The sequence below is a fragment of the Pagrus pagrus genome (genome assembly GCF_965226575.1).
Source record: "Pagrus pagrus genome assembly, chromosome: 7".
Classification (NCBI taxonomy): domain Eukaryota; kingdom Metazoa; phylum Chordata; class Actinopteri; order Spariformes; family Sparidae; genus Pagrus; species Pagrus pagrus.
In genome coordinates this window covers 19,588,109-19,602,511 of record NC_140191.1, presented here as the reverse complement: position 1 = coordinate 19,602,511, position 14,403 = coordinate 19,588,109, and the positions used below count along the sequence as shown (strand labels likewise).

The 14,403-nt window shown below is 39.1% G+C and overlaps 2 protein-coding genes across 7 annotated transcripts in view; both read right to left on the bottom strand.

The window, feature by feature from the left end:
• LOC311260257 (protein MTSS 1-like) overlaps positions 1-3,105 on the bottom strand; it is a 51,123-nt gene extending 48,018 nt beyond the window's left edge. For 4 of the 6 annotated variants that reach the window (XM_084357863.1, XM_084357866.1, XM_084357864.1 and 1 more), the window contains exons 1-2: positions 2,548-3,104; positions 592-653 (exon numbers count right to left, since the gene is read on the bottom strand). In XM_084357863.1, the coding sequence (XP_084213989.1) occupies positions 592-653; positions 2,548-2,619 (134 nt within the window). In that variant the 5' untranslated portion in view covers positions 2,620-3,104. Of the gene's footprint in view, positions 1-591; positions 654-2,547 lie in introns of all 6 variants that reach the window. The other 2 variants (XM_084357867.1, XM_084357865.1) reach the window with 1 other exon arrangement.
• A 1,834-nt stretch (positions 3,106-4,939) lies between these two features.
• mal2 (mal, T cell differentiation protein 2) lies at positions 4,940-13,018 on the bottom strand. The gene is made up of 4 exons (XM_084357113.1): positions 12,696-13,018; positions 10,533-10,703; positions 7,916-8,116; positions 4,940-7,025 (listed from the first exon to the last, which is right to left on the bottom strand). Exons 1-4 carry the CDS (start codon positions 12,810-12,812, stop codon positions 6,954-6,956), a joined length of 561 nt encoding a protein of 186 aa, XP_084213239.1. The 5' UTR covers positions 12,813-13,018; the 3' UTR covers positions 4,940-6,953.
• Positions 13,019-14,403: the final 1,385 nt, after the last annotated feature.

Sequence of the window (14,403 nt, the reverse complement as noted above, 5' to 3'; positions counted from 1 at the left end):
ATGGGGTATCAGAGATGTTATGCAACATGCATGGTGGTATTTCCTGAGCCAGGATATGTATCCTGGCTTTTGCACTAGAAATCTATTGTGTTTTGAACAATACAATCTGTGTCTATTTATAGCCAAGTTTCCGTCACATTTTATTGCAATATTCACAGCTTTCCAAAATAATGTCAGAAGAAAATGCATATTAAGTTGCATTTGTATCGATTAATGTTACGCAAACATTGGGAGTTGGCGGCATCTGGAATAACAGTTTGCTGAACTAATTCTCCAGCCAGGTGCCATCAAACTCTTGCAGTAGTAGAAAGGGCGATGAAAATCACGTATATAAAGTCCTTAAACAAAATAAAACAATGTGGAAAACATGATGGAAACATGGCATTTACATATGTTTGTTCGTTTGTAAGTTAGCAAAGATTAAAGTCTCCTTATCGGTCACTAATCTGATGTTTTCTTCTGCTGCAGTTTTTGAAAATGCAGATTTCCCCTCTTTTTCGTTTTATACAATGTCATTTTTTGTGTCTCTTTATCAATAAAACACAGAAAAACATACAAATGTGTTGTTTGTGCCCACAAACACACTCTCACCTGAGCTGCGACTGCAGTTTGCCAGCTTTGGTGATAAAGTCCTCCCAAATAGGGTAGCTGCTCTGTGAGGACACAAACACATATGACACAATCATCAGAACAGATTTCACTATTCCCACAGTTGCATAAGAGTTCATCCGACATGAGGCCACACCGATGCCTTGCCTCACCTCACCTGCAGGGCTAAACAGAACTAACCAAGGCTTTCCTATTCATGTGACCCAGTTATGTCAAACCAAACACCTTGTTGCCAGTAAACCTGAGTGAATGGACAATTTATGTTATAGGATGGAAATAAGTTTAGTGGTATTGTATGTGCCTGAGCAAAGCATGAGAATGGTCTGAACACAGAATAAGCTGAATTACTTCCAAATTTACAAACAGTTGGCACTCATTTTGCTCCTGTTTGTCGAACGTTTTCAAATTCTACATTCTCTTTTAATAGAAAACCAGACATACTGTCATGTCCTGCATGTGTTAGGTTGCAAAATGGGTCACAGGCCTCTTTTGGAAAGATCCCCACACAACAAGGGCACTAATACTACGGTATAATGAGCCTGGTTCCCAATGGGACTCTAAATTTACCAAATTCAGGTCCTGGGCTGAAAATAGTTGAAGAGCCTTTTATCGAAACTATTGCAGAGAACAAGTGGCCTAGTGCTTCAAAAAGAAGAGGCTAACATGGTAGTATGGCAGCACAGGATTATGTAGCATGAGCACATGTTTGTCACTGATGTGCTACTACTGTCAGGGGCCTGAGGAATGTCATGTTATCCTGTCAAACATTACACCCAACAACCAACTCAACTCTCTCTACCTACAGTACCTCTTTCTTCCAATCTCTCTTACATCAATTGTGTTCGTTTCAGTCTCTGCCTTCTCTCTGCTCCCTTGTCTACCTTCTCTGAGGAGGCCACCACCATCAGCTCTGCCTGCTCCAGTGCAGACATCAAACACCCCACCATTTGTCCCATCATTTCTTGTCCCTCTTGTTGACACTTAGGCTAGAAATAAAAGTGAGTAGTCACTTTATCCTTTGGGCACACAGCCCTGTCTGTGAAAGGCATCACTGGAAATCTAAATGTCTTTTTTAAAAGACAGAGCAAAAACACTAAGCATATTCATATTTCCAATGGGATCAGATCATCATCTGATAACATAGTTACCTGACAGTTAAGAGACAGGGGAACCTTGGGCAACCTAGTCAAGTGGGACAGGGAGGCTGAGAAGTGCTGAATGTCTGAGCAGGATTCATAACAAACTTTCTGACTCCAGATGACCCGGTGGCTGGCCATTTGACCTACACATGTCAAAGCCTTCAGACCCTATGGGTAATTTTCTACCCTGACAGCTACATTCCCGGCATTCCTTCAGGCAAGTACAACAGCTGGGGAATCTGCTAGTAATTGTCTCATCGAGCTAAGCTGTAAAAAAAAAAAACATCATCAAAATAAGATGCCCTAGTTCTGAGGCTGATGATTGCCCTATTTAGCCTTTTTTCCCCAATGTTGGGTGCTGCTCCACTTCAAACTGGAACGAATGAATGTAAAAAAAAAAAAAAGGAGAATAATTCAATAAGTCAGCAGGGTGCAGTCAAATAACGTTACAATAATAGGTGAGCTTTCACAAAACCAAAACTAACGCAGGTTAATAGATAATGTTATAATAAGAACAGACATAAATATGAAAAATACTATTTATAATACATTTTTAACACATTTTGTTTATAGACGTCTACATGTAGGCTACATGAAGAAGGCTGGTGTGGGTCTCAGTTAGCTAGCTAACGTTAAACAACGGCTGGTTAACCAGATGTAAATTGCTTAACCATTAAAGGAAACCTACATCTAGCTTAGGTATAAACTGATGCCTGGGAAGTTAATTGGCTGGAATAATGAGTTTGAACTGCTCTTGGATAAAACAATAATTGCCGTTCACACAGTTAACCTGGCTTACTTTCATGTCTCCGATAACAGTTTGGAAGAGTCCTCCGAGCGCGCTGCATTCCTTCTCGATAACAGCCTCCATTTTCAGGACCAACTCCAGCGGTCAGTCCCGACTCGGTGAGCCGCTTTCACTTCGCCACCTCGGCTCTCCAGGAAAAAACAAAAAAACTTCCCAAAAATGTGGACGAAAACCGAACGAACCCGTGTGTGAGAATCTCTGTTGCTCTGAAAAACCGACGAATAACAACTTTTAAGTCAATTAAACGTGTAAATGAACACGAGCGGCTCTGCTTTTACTTCAAATCAAAAGAAGCTGTTGGGACGAGAGAGACATTTAAACCCCCCTCTCCTCTGCTCTCCACGCCGCCCCGCTCAGACCCATGGCCGGACCTTGAAGACAGTCTTTCGTAGCTTGGTTTGCTAGTCGAAACTAGAAATAATGCTCAGCTCGGAACGTAATTCCGTTTGTTGACAGGTAAATACCGACACTTACGAGTATCCACACTGCCTCCTCAGCACTGACTGAGTGGGAGGAAAAATTAGCCGAGAAACAACAAGAGTGAAGTCCGCCTGAATGGACTCCCACTTCCGGTTGAGTGTTTGCCACCAAAATAAGATACCTGCTTAATAAAAGTTTTCAAGTCGACCCAGAGAGATCTTCCCATATTCAAGCAAACAAATAAAAGTGTGTACATCGGTTAAACGCAAAATAAATCGAATGTGAAAATGCAAGTCCGCTCATGGCTCGAGGTAAAACGTTAACTTGTACTTTTGGCACAGAGCGTGCTATTTTTATTGTGAAGTCAGACCCGTGGTACTTCCGGTATGATTCCGTGCTTGACTGCACGATGACGGCAGATGCAGAGGTGAGCAGCGGAGCGTAGGGGAGGAAAAGTGCGCCCTTGAGTTCATCTGGCAGCATTTCACCGCACAGAAACAGCGCGAAACAACTGCTGAATATGTGGACTGGTCTAAATTCGCACAGTTTTGTAAGGATCGTTTTGTAAGCATTAAAAAAAATAAAAAATTCTTCACCATGAGTCACGTCTGACCAGATACGTGTTGAGGGTACAAGATGTGATACGTGCGTCAATAGAAAGCGACACCAACACTTTTTTTTGTTGATGCTAACGTTTTTGCTGTTTGTGTATAAACACTGGGTTCGTGTGAAAAAAGTTGAGCAGTATGTTGTAGATGACGGGAGACATCTAGTGGCTGAGATTAACACGACAACATAAAATCACGGCCGGGAGTTTAAATGGAAGATGACCCCTCACTGTTTTTTTTTTTTGTTTTTTTTTTTAAACATAAAAACACAAGGGTCATCATGTTTAATTGCTACTAGCACTGACTTTTCTGTCAAAGGTAGCCATACTGGATTTAGAAACTTCTCAACAGCATTATTATGTGCTATTCTCATTTAACAAAAGAAACACAAGACGCCACTAATTGACACTGAGACTGTACTGAAATACATTGTGGTTGACTAAGCTGAGATTAACAACTTTCTTCAAGAAAGACACAACTCCACAGTTGAAGAGAAAATGAATAAGGAATACAAGAATATACCTATTCAGAAAATGTGAATAACCGGGTACAGAAATATAAGGTTGGACAATCCAGTTTATTTTCTTTCTTTCTTTCTTTCTTTCTTTCTTTCTGTACATTTAATTTAATCTATTTTAATGGCCCTGTTTGTATGATTTACGAGTATCCTCACTGACTAGAAAATATGCCAATATGCATAAGAAGTAACTCTCTTCCTGAGTTTATTTGATACACAAACAGGGAACATTCCCCTGTATTTAAGTATTTTAGTATTTAAGTGCACATTCGAAATGGATCAAAAACCCAATACACTAATAATAAAAAATAAAAAGTACAATGATTAATGCCGACATCATTTTCTGAGAGAATAACAATAAAAATAAATGTATGAAATTTAAGTAAACTTCAGTAAATGGTGTTGGTCTCAGTCTATAGCTGGAAGTGCTCTGATTAGACTAAGTGTGGCATGCAGGGGGTTAGAGGCATTGTCTAGAATACTGAGCAATTTCCTCAGCATCCTCCTCTCTGACACCTTCACCAGACTTCACTTCAACCCCCAGGACAGAACCAGCTTTCCTGATGACTTTATTGAGTCTGTTGGCATCAGCTGTCTTCACCCTGCTGCCCAAGCCAACTACAGCGTGGCTACAGGGACATTATTCACTTAGTCTTTAAATTGCGGACTGTTGTAAGCCATTACACCTGTACACTTCCTCCGCTTGCTCTCACAAAGCCCCTATGTTTAGGGAGAGATATATTTTTAGACTTTGGCGACTCCTAGTGCTAGCATAAAAAAAGACACTGGCAGACAACAATGCACCCTATAATGATACAAAGACAAGAGCTTCTTTTTAATTCAAAACTTTTATTTCTGTAGTTCTAAAATGCATTTAAAATGTCAAAAAACAGCAGGTGTCAAAAACAAAACAAATCATTTACAATGATTTTAAATTAATAACATTTTATGAACCTAATGACAACATTAAATACAACTAGTAAATCATGGACCAAGTGAGAAGTTATTGATTTGGACGCTTTAACAGAATTACAATAAAAGTCAAACACTAAATACATAATACTATATATAATTAAATAATTCATCAGCAGATCAAGATCACTGTTTAAAATATAGTAGCTGACAAAAGCATTTCTACAGATGGTCAGATTAAATGATTAGCTTTTACTAGAATAGTGATTTCATATATGTAGCATGTAATAGGTGATTATGTACAATAGCTACATTATTGTGAAAAACAGTTATGCTGGATATACTGGTAAAATTTGACAAAAAGTGCACACAACAACAAATTAAAACTTTCAAATTCAAACATCCGATAAACTCACATTTTAAATAGTGGCCACATAAAAAATGTAATACCAGTCATGTTAAATCTACTGCTCCTTTTGCACCAAGGTAACTGGAGGACAGAAAAATGATTACGTTGCCTTTTAGAGTCTCTCGAACAAATTGCACCATCACATTAATGGTCTCTTATATAAAACCGATAAGCAGCGTACGTGGGCACGTTTTCGTTTTACTGGAAATGGGAAATATGGCCTCCGATGAGGGTGTGACTCAGGAAATGGGGCAATATTTGTAAGATTGATATGACTGAGTGACAAAACAAAACCATAACAGTCATAGGGTTACTATTGCAAAATAGCCCTGTATAGCCACAACATGTTGTAACATGTACAAGGTCCCCGCACAACTTCCCTTGAGATTTTTTTTCAATGTTTGTTTTCACTCTTAAAAAGGTGAAAATTAATGCCATAAATGTTTCTTTCTCCCGTGTATGTTATTTTGAAGGATTTATCTCAATGCCCACTGCAGAGGACAACATGCATCAACGGTTTCAAAAGTGATACTGGAGTGACTGTTAAATCCTTTTATTGTCTCAAAACCAGACAGAGAAACACAACATCTTTAAATTAAATAAAAGATGTTGGAAATACTTTAAACATCTTTTTCCTGTGACTGAAACTACATCTATCCACTCCAGTGGACTTGCACCAATATTTTGCCTATTGGACCTATTTTTTGATAAAGTGGGCCTATATTTAAATCAATCAGAAGTCTATTTAATATTGCTGTTTAATAGAAATATCCAAGTGTAAATACACAACAATTTTTAATAAAGCACACAAAACATTTGAAATCTAAATGGGCAGATTATATCTCTTGGTGCATAACACCCACTGGGGTTGACAGATATATTTTTTAATCGTGGAAAAAAATGTATAAAAGAAATGTGACCAATGTCTGAACGTAAGTATTTCTAACATGTTAAGAAGTTGATTTTTTTTTTTTTTTTTTACTTATATACTGAGAATAAGAGGGTTTAACAGTTATTTCAGTTCGAGGTACGTGGTGCTCATCTTCCCTCCGCCATTTTGAATTTATGAGGCCATATCTCAAAACAACAAGGTGATACAAAGATAAAAATCAACTGGAATTGTGGACAGGGCTTTGGGGCTCCCCCACCTGGTGACTGGGACACGGTACTAAAATGTTTAAAAATGGCTTCCAGATATCTCTTCTCTGTAGTGTAGTGAAATCACTGGTAAGCAGCAAGGGAATGGTAGTGGACAAAACCTTTACCCTGTTCTCAAAATACCTTCAGCAACCCAGACTGAACCTACCTAAAACCAATCCTTTCAATATCTCAGAAGGAGAATTCCTGGAGGAATATTATGGTCCATTATCTATTAAAAAAACTCTATTATCTTTGATAATAACAAAGTTTACACTGAACTGACCTAAACAGCAATGCTCTCTATGGAGCTCTGGACGGTGTGGAAGGTTTTATAAATACATACTGAAGTTATGAAAGCGGTTATCAGACTAGTTTGTGCTGGTTTTCTTGGTTACATCCTCCACCTCTTGAAGCCCATCACCATACTGCAGCCGTAGCATAGTGTCACCACAAATGCAAATATCTGGGACAAAGGACAAAAGGAAAGAAAGCAAAAAACAGTTACTAATTATATTTGCTAACTGCAACTAGTTTGATTCATTATCTATTTGACCTAATATAACCCTTTACTCATTGAATCTTAAACATGTCTGCAATATTCACAACAATACACGTGTAAAATTAAATAAATCTAACTAGCAAATGTTTGGTACTTTTGCATGAAAACTGGCTAAAATAAGAAGTACAGTACAAACTTTTTATAATGTTTTTAAAGAGCCTTTTTTGATTATCATACAATATATACAGAATAGAAAATCTCATACAGCCACTTTGGTTGTATATTTAAAGTTAGCTCAGAGGCTCATGTACATTCTGTTTATAACAATAAGACCTAACCTCATCTAACCTAACGTGACCTACTATACTTCTGTCAAAGAGGACAGCTGGCAGTGTTTTAGCATACTGTTTTATGGCCGATCAGCTTGAGCTGATAGCAGAACACCGCGGCACACATAATATCATGTTTATTTAAAGTAACATGGACACTGTTTTTGCATTATCAAAAGATACATGCAAAGAATTTAAACTGAAACATGACCAAAACGAAAGTTTGGTCAGCCGGGAGGTGACTTTGTACATGCAAATGTGTCAACTAAGGTGTTTCTCTGACAGGACTTATTATGGAGAGCCTGAAAGAAGACTGATGTCAGATTGAGTAAAAAAAATTAAATAATAATAATAAAAATAATAATACAGTGGAAACTTTGAATCATGTGAATTCATGAGATTCATGAGTCAACAAAGGAGTTTGGTATAGGGCTATATTAATTGAGATAGCACTGTGAGTGCATTATGATAATATGAATTAAAATCATAATAACAGTGCTGATCTTCTATATCTATATTACTCACCGTGGCTGCCACATTAATACTGTATTGCCTGTCATCCAGGACTGTGAATATATTGCCCCGTGGGTAGGTTATACACAAGACCGCTTCAGTGCTGTTATTCATCTGTTTGATGTGGGCTCCTCCATTAGCTGCTGTAGTCGCTGCCTCCAACACGAAGGCAGCGAAGTAGAAAAGCAGAGCCATGAAATGGTAAAACACATCCTGAGAAGAGAGAAGAGAGAGGACACATTAAGTACAAAGCAGGTCAAGAGTTTGGAGTGTAAACAACTACAGACAGGATGTGAAAATGTGTTTTTGTTGTAAACTTGCTGAACAACTGTAAGATTCCACTACACACGCCTGGTGACAAAGAGCCAAGATGTCAGTTTTATCGTGTTGGGTAATTATCAGACAATAGCTGCAGGGCTCACTGCAACTACCTGTACTTTGACAATCACATACCAAACAAGGCTGTCTGTCAAAGAACCGACCTTTTATATTTGTTGAAGAGCAAAACATGGTGACATTGAATAAAAATGTCAAAGAATAAGAAAAAATAGACTAACAAGAGAAAGAAGGCAGAGTGAGGGATTAAAGACACAGAGAAACAGAGAAAAGAGAGGGAAAGAGGGCGTGTCAGGGAGTAAAGAAGGTTAATGAGAGTTTGTGTTGCCGACTGTGTGAGCCTGGCGGGACTACAGGCGGGCCTTTGTGGCGTTTCGGTGTGAGCTCATCATCCATGTCACTCATTGTTCGGCCGAAAACAAACAACCCCACACGCCTGGCTACTCCTGGGAGCAGGGCCTGGAGCCTGAGGCAAGGCTGGCTCTGTCTGTCTGAGAGCCCAGACTTTACACCACTACAGTGACATAACACAAGAACACAAGTTCGTATTCTTTTTCTTATATTATAGATACTGTATATATTATATAAGTGTTGCACTGATAGAAAATGCTCTCCAATGCTGAGAGTCTGTCTTGTAATAGTGATTTCATGTTGCAAGGACAAGGAGGTCAGCCAATATTTGCTGAAATACAAGGTGCCTAATGGGCTGCACTAATGTGTAACGCCTTCAGCCATATATCCTTTTTATGTACAATAAGAAGGTTGTGCTTAATAGGGTTATAGTTAAGATATATACTAGGCCTGGGCAACATATCGTTATTGCAATCTGAGACTATATATCATTTTAGATTTTTGGATAATGAGATATCTAATTTTTTTGACCAGTCCTAGCATTCATGAAGTGCTTTTAAGGAAGTTTAAAAATATGACATATACTGTATAGTGTGTCGCAATATGTGCCTGAAACAGTGTGTTTGAATCCTGGTGCTGGGGCACCTGCCCTGCATGTTTTAGATGTTTCCCTGCTCCAACCCACCTGATTCAAACGATCAGCTCGTTATCAGGCTTCAACAGGGCTTAATGATGAGCTTTCACCACCAGCTTTCAAAAGTAACACTTTACAGCCTAAGCCTTTGCAGCCAGCTTCTCACAACTCAAGTTACGATTAATGTCTAAATTACAAACCTCTAGAGCTGATGTACAGCTATAGCTAGCCACCTTCACAAAATGATTTGCATGTATTAAAGCGGTCACTTACAGTCATAATATCAGCTTTGTGGTCTACACTGGCACGTGATGAAAATATGGTTAATAGATTGTTATGAAATGTCTGAGTCTTAGATGAGGAAGTGAAACTGCCTATCTTGACATAAAGCTTTATGTGATTTTACAAAAGAGCTAATAAATAAATGCTCTGCCTCACTGAGTGCTTGGATCATGATGGTGGAGAAACTATTCATGAAGTCATATTTATTGAATTAGAGGGCTCCTGTTTTTAAACTGCTGCTGGTATAAAGTGCCCTTTTCAGTCACATAGCGAGCTCTTTTCATAGAAGATTTTTAATTTCAGGCGAGAAAAGATTTTGTTTTTATCACAATGAACAGACCCAAAATTATTCTGTCTTTTTAAACATGACATTGTGAGTTATATAATACACACATATGCTAGTCTCTGAGTCCACACTTGGATAAATGCCAAATAATGGTGGTTGAAATCACGAGAGAATCCTTTTTGTTCCTCATAGTAGATCTTACATAATAACCGGTTGACCTGAAGTAATGCTGCTGCCTTATGACTGATTTGCAGTTTTGCCACTGATCCAGATCTCTGACTTTCGTGCTGCAAACAACAGTTACTGCCATGACAACATTATTAAACACTGACAGCCATCTTAAAAGGTTCCTACCGGTGGCGTCACACTATCCAAAGCAAAGGCAAAAAGACTGCAGGCTAGTAAACATGTAAATAACACAGGATTTAAAATTTAAAAAATCAGCTTTGCAATTGTTTTATGAGGACGAAAATGCACTGAGTTTCTGAAACATTAAGCTTCAAGGAAACACATCATTTGTTTTTGTGAGCAAAACCAGCTGTGACGCCCCTTTCACACGTTCATGTTCAAACCCATTACTACTTTATTGCATGATTACTCTGTACTCATGGTTTGGACAACACCTTTTTTGAACTTGGCCTTCATTTCTGTCTCAACTACACACCTGTAAAGTTTGTGACGTGCCAAACAGATAGGCTGACTAACTGTCAGGCTCATCAGCTCATTTGCCTACAGCTTACCAAGAAATTCCAGTCAGTGCTGATGCGGTCAGCCAGGCCAGTGAGGAGAAGCGTGAGGTAGGCGGAGGAGAGGAAGAACGCGGTGACGGAGACAAACATCACCCAGCCCTGCAGCAGAGGCACGGGCACATTGGAGGAGGCCACCAGGATCCATACTAGAGCACCAAATATCTGGGGATGTAAACAGACACTCATTGGAGACATGATGCAGCTGATTTCATTCTTTTATGCTGAAATCAAGCCCAGCTCCTTAATCAGTTCATTATGTTTCAGTGGACAAATTTGTATAGTTACAGGCAGTTTATGACACAGGCAGCACGCTATGGCGTCTTTAACTTCTTTATAGATACTTTCCGATATCTCTTGATCCCATACCAGTGCTCTCAGGTTGCCAAATCTAAAATCTGTACACCCCACTGTGTGGAATCATCAGAATGTTTTCCATCCTTAATTGTGTGGTTAATTTGCATTATCCTAAAATGTTTCTTATAAAACACTCTGCTTTTCAAACTATCTTTGTCGTAAAAAACAACACATTGCTTTATCTCCAGAGCTCCCACTGTGTATAGCAGCTGTTCAAGCTGACCCAGGGTTGCAGCGGTGTGGTACGAAAATGATTGGTTATCGTATTGTGTACATTTGCTTAACTACTTTATTGAATTCTACCACGTTAGTTAGTGTTATTAAAATACAGTTTTAAAGTTTATATCATGTTTTGTGGCTGTCAGGACTTCATATATTGTGAAATTATGATAAAGTGTTTGTTCAACGAAAAAAAACAACTATTTCCATTCCTTTAAAGGGGCAATATTTAAGAATTTTAGTTAAAAACATTCAAAATGTCCCCGGTGGTCCTGGCCTGGGCATAGTCAGCTAATAGCACTAGCTGCACGGCTAGCTAGCTGAGCTAAAAAGTCCATAAAAACATTTCTGGAGCTTCACAGGAAAACAGCATTCTCCTAAACAACTGAAGCTGCTAAAAAAAAAGAAGAGGCTAAAAGCGTTAGCGTGCACCCCATTTGAAGAGGGTGCATGAGCTTGTCCCTGCACTGAGGGGGATAAATAACATCTTTCCAAATTAAATCGGGATCTCGGGACTTCCAGAGACTGGACAAAACAAGTCCCCATCTACTTCAGTTGAGTTTAGGAGAATGCCACAACGCTGCTTTGCTGTGAATCTCCAGAATTGTTTTGTGGACTACAAAACTTCACCTGACTTTCCATCAACATGGAGATGAGCAAGTAATGACTGAATTTTTTTTTTTTCATGAACCTTTCCTTTAATTCGACACTGGCTAATTTAAACATATTGATATTGGTGATTGATATATTGAATGATTAAGAGTCATTCTAACTGATATCAGTAATAACTGTACAATACCATGATACCCTGAAACCGTAGTATTTTCTGAGATTGTTATTGTGCCATGAAAATGTCATGTCGTTGCAGCCCTACTGGCAATCGACAGGATGTACATGTCAGTGATAACTTCAGTGTGGTTTATTTTGGATAAAGGGGCAAATCAAGGTTAAAAGAACGATTAAAAAACTAAAAGAAGATGGTGGTATGTAACTTCTATGGATCTATTTATGTGTAGGAAATGGCACGTTGGAGAAGCTTTTAACATTTTGTTGGAAAACAGCCACAACTCAACATTTAAATGACTGTTTCCACCTAAAGGCCTATCTACACAGGCCTTCTGCAACCAGGCCTATATCCTAGATGAACAGTCAAATAATCATGAGATGGAGGTAGCATGTAAAGGCAGTGGGAGTGGTAAGCTGACACAATACTATGAAAGGAAATGATGCTTAATCATATTTGGTATGAACTCAACTAACGCTGGGCCTACTGTGGTCTGTAAGGAACAGGTGTTTTGATCGCTTGAGGCGACGGTTGCCCTTGCTTTGACTGTTAAAAAACTCAGCCTGAGGCAAACACAGGGACGATCAGTGTGCAAGCATCGTCCAAACACTGAGGACATCAGGGAGGACACTGTGTTACAGCCAACAGCTTAAAGTCTAACTGGACTAACAGGCCATCAATTATTAATACAGACACACTTCAACTGCAGAGCATTTCTACAACACCACAGAGGTCACTGATACATTTAATAACGCAGCTGAGCATCATAAATAACCTTTTGAAGAAACGACACTTACTATTTCTAAACAGACAAGGACTCCAGAGTAAGTTCTCAGCACTTCCAGTCCCAAAGGTAGGGAAATAGTTGGCGCTGGGAACGAGGTGGCGGCGGGGTTAGTGGCTGGTTCCGACATCTCTGTGTCTCCCTCTCTCTTCTCTCTATCTCCCCCTCTCCTCTGGCTCTCACCCTCTCAACAGGCTCCCACTAAAACAAGACTCCCGTTTACACAAAAGGACGGGAGCAGCGGGGGAAATTCCTCCGGAGTCATGTGTCCCCCAAACAGGTCGAACAGGTGCAATGGGGCCACTCCCTGGAAGCCTATGCTGCGTTCAAGGACCGCACGGAAGCTCCTGAATCCAGGCATCCAGATCATTTGTGAAGCTCATATGTCAGTGGGAGAAATAATGACAGCTTGGGTCGGTTTATTCTGAAAGGCAGTTGTGGCAGTTAACATTTAAAACATAGATTTAAAAAAACATATAAAATCATATTACATGTAGGCTTTAATTTTAAATAGCTGTAGAGATCACACTTACACTGCATGTGCAACATTTGCAAGATGATAAAATGCAGATGAGTATTATAACTATGCTTTGCTTTTAATTAATTTATTAGTAGAAGTTGCTATTACAACAGAGAGGGAGGCTCTAAAATACAAAACCCATTGTGCATAATGAATGACAACCACATGCATTTTCTCCATGACAAAAACAACCCATTCGTGGTGATAATATATGTTTATTAATGGTTGTGAATTGCTTTTGGAAGAATAAATCTGTTTTTTGCATCAGAAGTTTGTAAGGTATTATCTTGTATGTCATAAAGGGCTTCAGAGTGTGTTTTGCAATGATGAAACACCATAGATGAATCACTCCTTTAGCCAGTCATTTACATGGCTTTTATGCTCTCCACACCCTAAATGTCAATTTCTTATTAACTCTACACCAGTTCACATTTTTGAAGTATGTGCACATCTTGTACTGCTGGTAATTCCAACAGCAACTGAATGCATCAATCTTAACTCTTATTTCTGTTGGTGCACTTGCTTCTCAGCCAATGTGATTATGAGCAGCCACCAGCAGACAAGAGTGAGAGGAAAAATCAAATAGTAGGAGTCATGTCAAAGCACCTGATTGATTTCTTTATTAACACTGTTAGAAAAGAAATGAGGGCGAAGAGACAATGGTGTGTGCGCTGGTTAACCTTCTCAGTGCAGAGGTAAAAAGGTCTGAAAAGTAAATATTAGTTTAAGGGTTGGAGCTGAGCAGAGCGGGGAACTGATTTGCAGACTGACTCAGCAGCTTTTGCCGTGTTTGCACTAAAACATGGAACTGAAACATCAAGTGTTGGAGGGTAATTTGTGGGATTTTATCAAATGGTGAAGTGAAGTTGCTGTGCTGTTATAGCAACTGGAAGGAGCAGTCTCTTATGGTAAGCCATAGTTAATGTTTAGCTAGGACTTGGTTTATGTGAAACAATGTTGACATAACCTCTGAAAGGGCACCGGGCTTAGTTCAGTATCGTGTGGCTGGCAGTTAGAATCAATATGACTTACAGTGCTTGTATGTAGCTAAGTACATTTACTCAAGTACTGTAGTTAAGTACAAATTTGAGTAAACTTAAGTACTTGAGACAAGACAATTCTTACCCCAGCCACAACCTATTAACTTTACTGATACAGAAGTATTTGTTGCTGTACCACCAGCATAGCGTTTCATTATACA

Bases quoted from the DNA above. Each gene is read 5' to 3' on its own strand.
- mal2 (XM_084357113.1), bottom strand. From the start codon at position 12,812: ATGTCGGAACCAGCCACTAACCCCGCCGCCACCTCGTTCCCAGCGCCA. The intron at 10,704-12,695 runs GTAAGTGTCGTT...TTACATCCCCAG, and splicing joins TCCTTGTCTGTTTAGAAATA to ATATTTGGTGCTCTAGTATG. The intron at 8,117-10,532 runs GTAAGCTGTAGG...CTCTCTTCTCAG, and splicing joins GCACTGACTGGAATTTCTTG to GATGTGTTTTACCATTTCAT.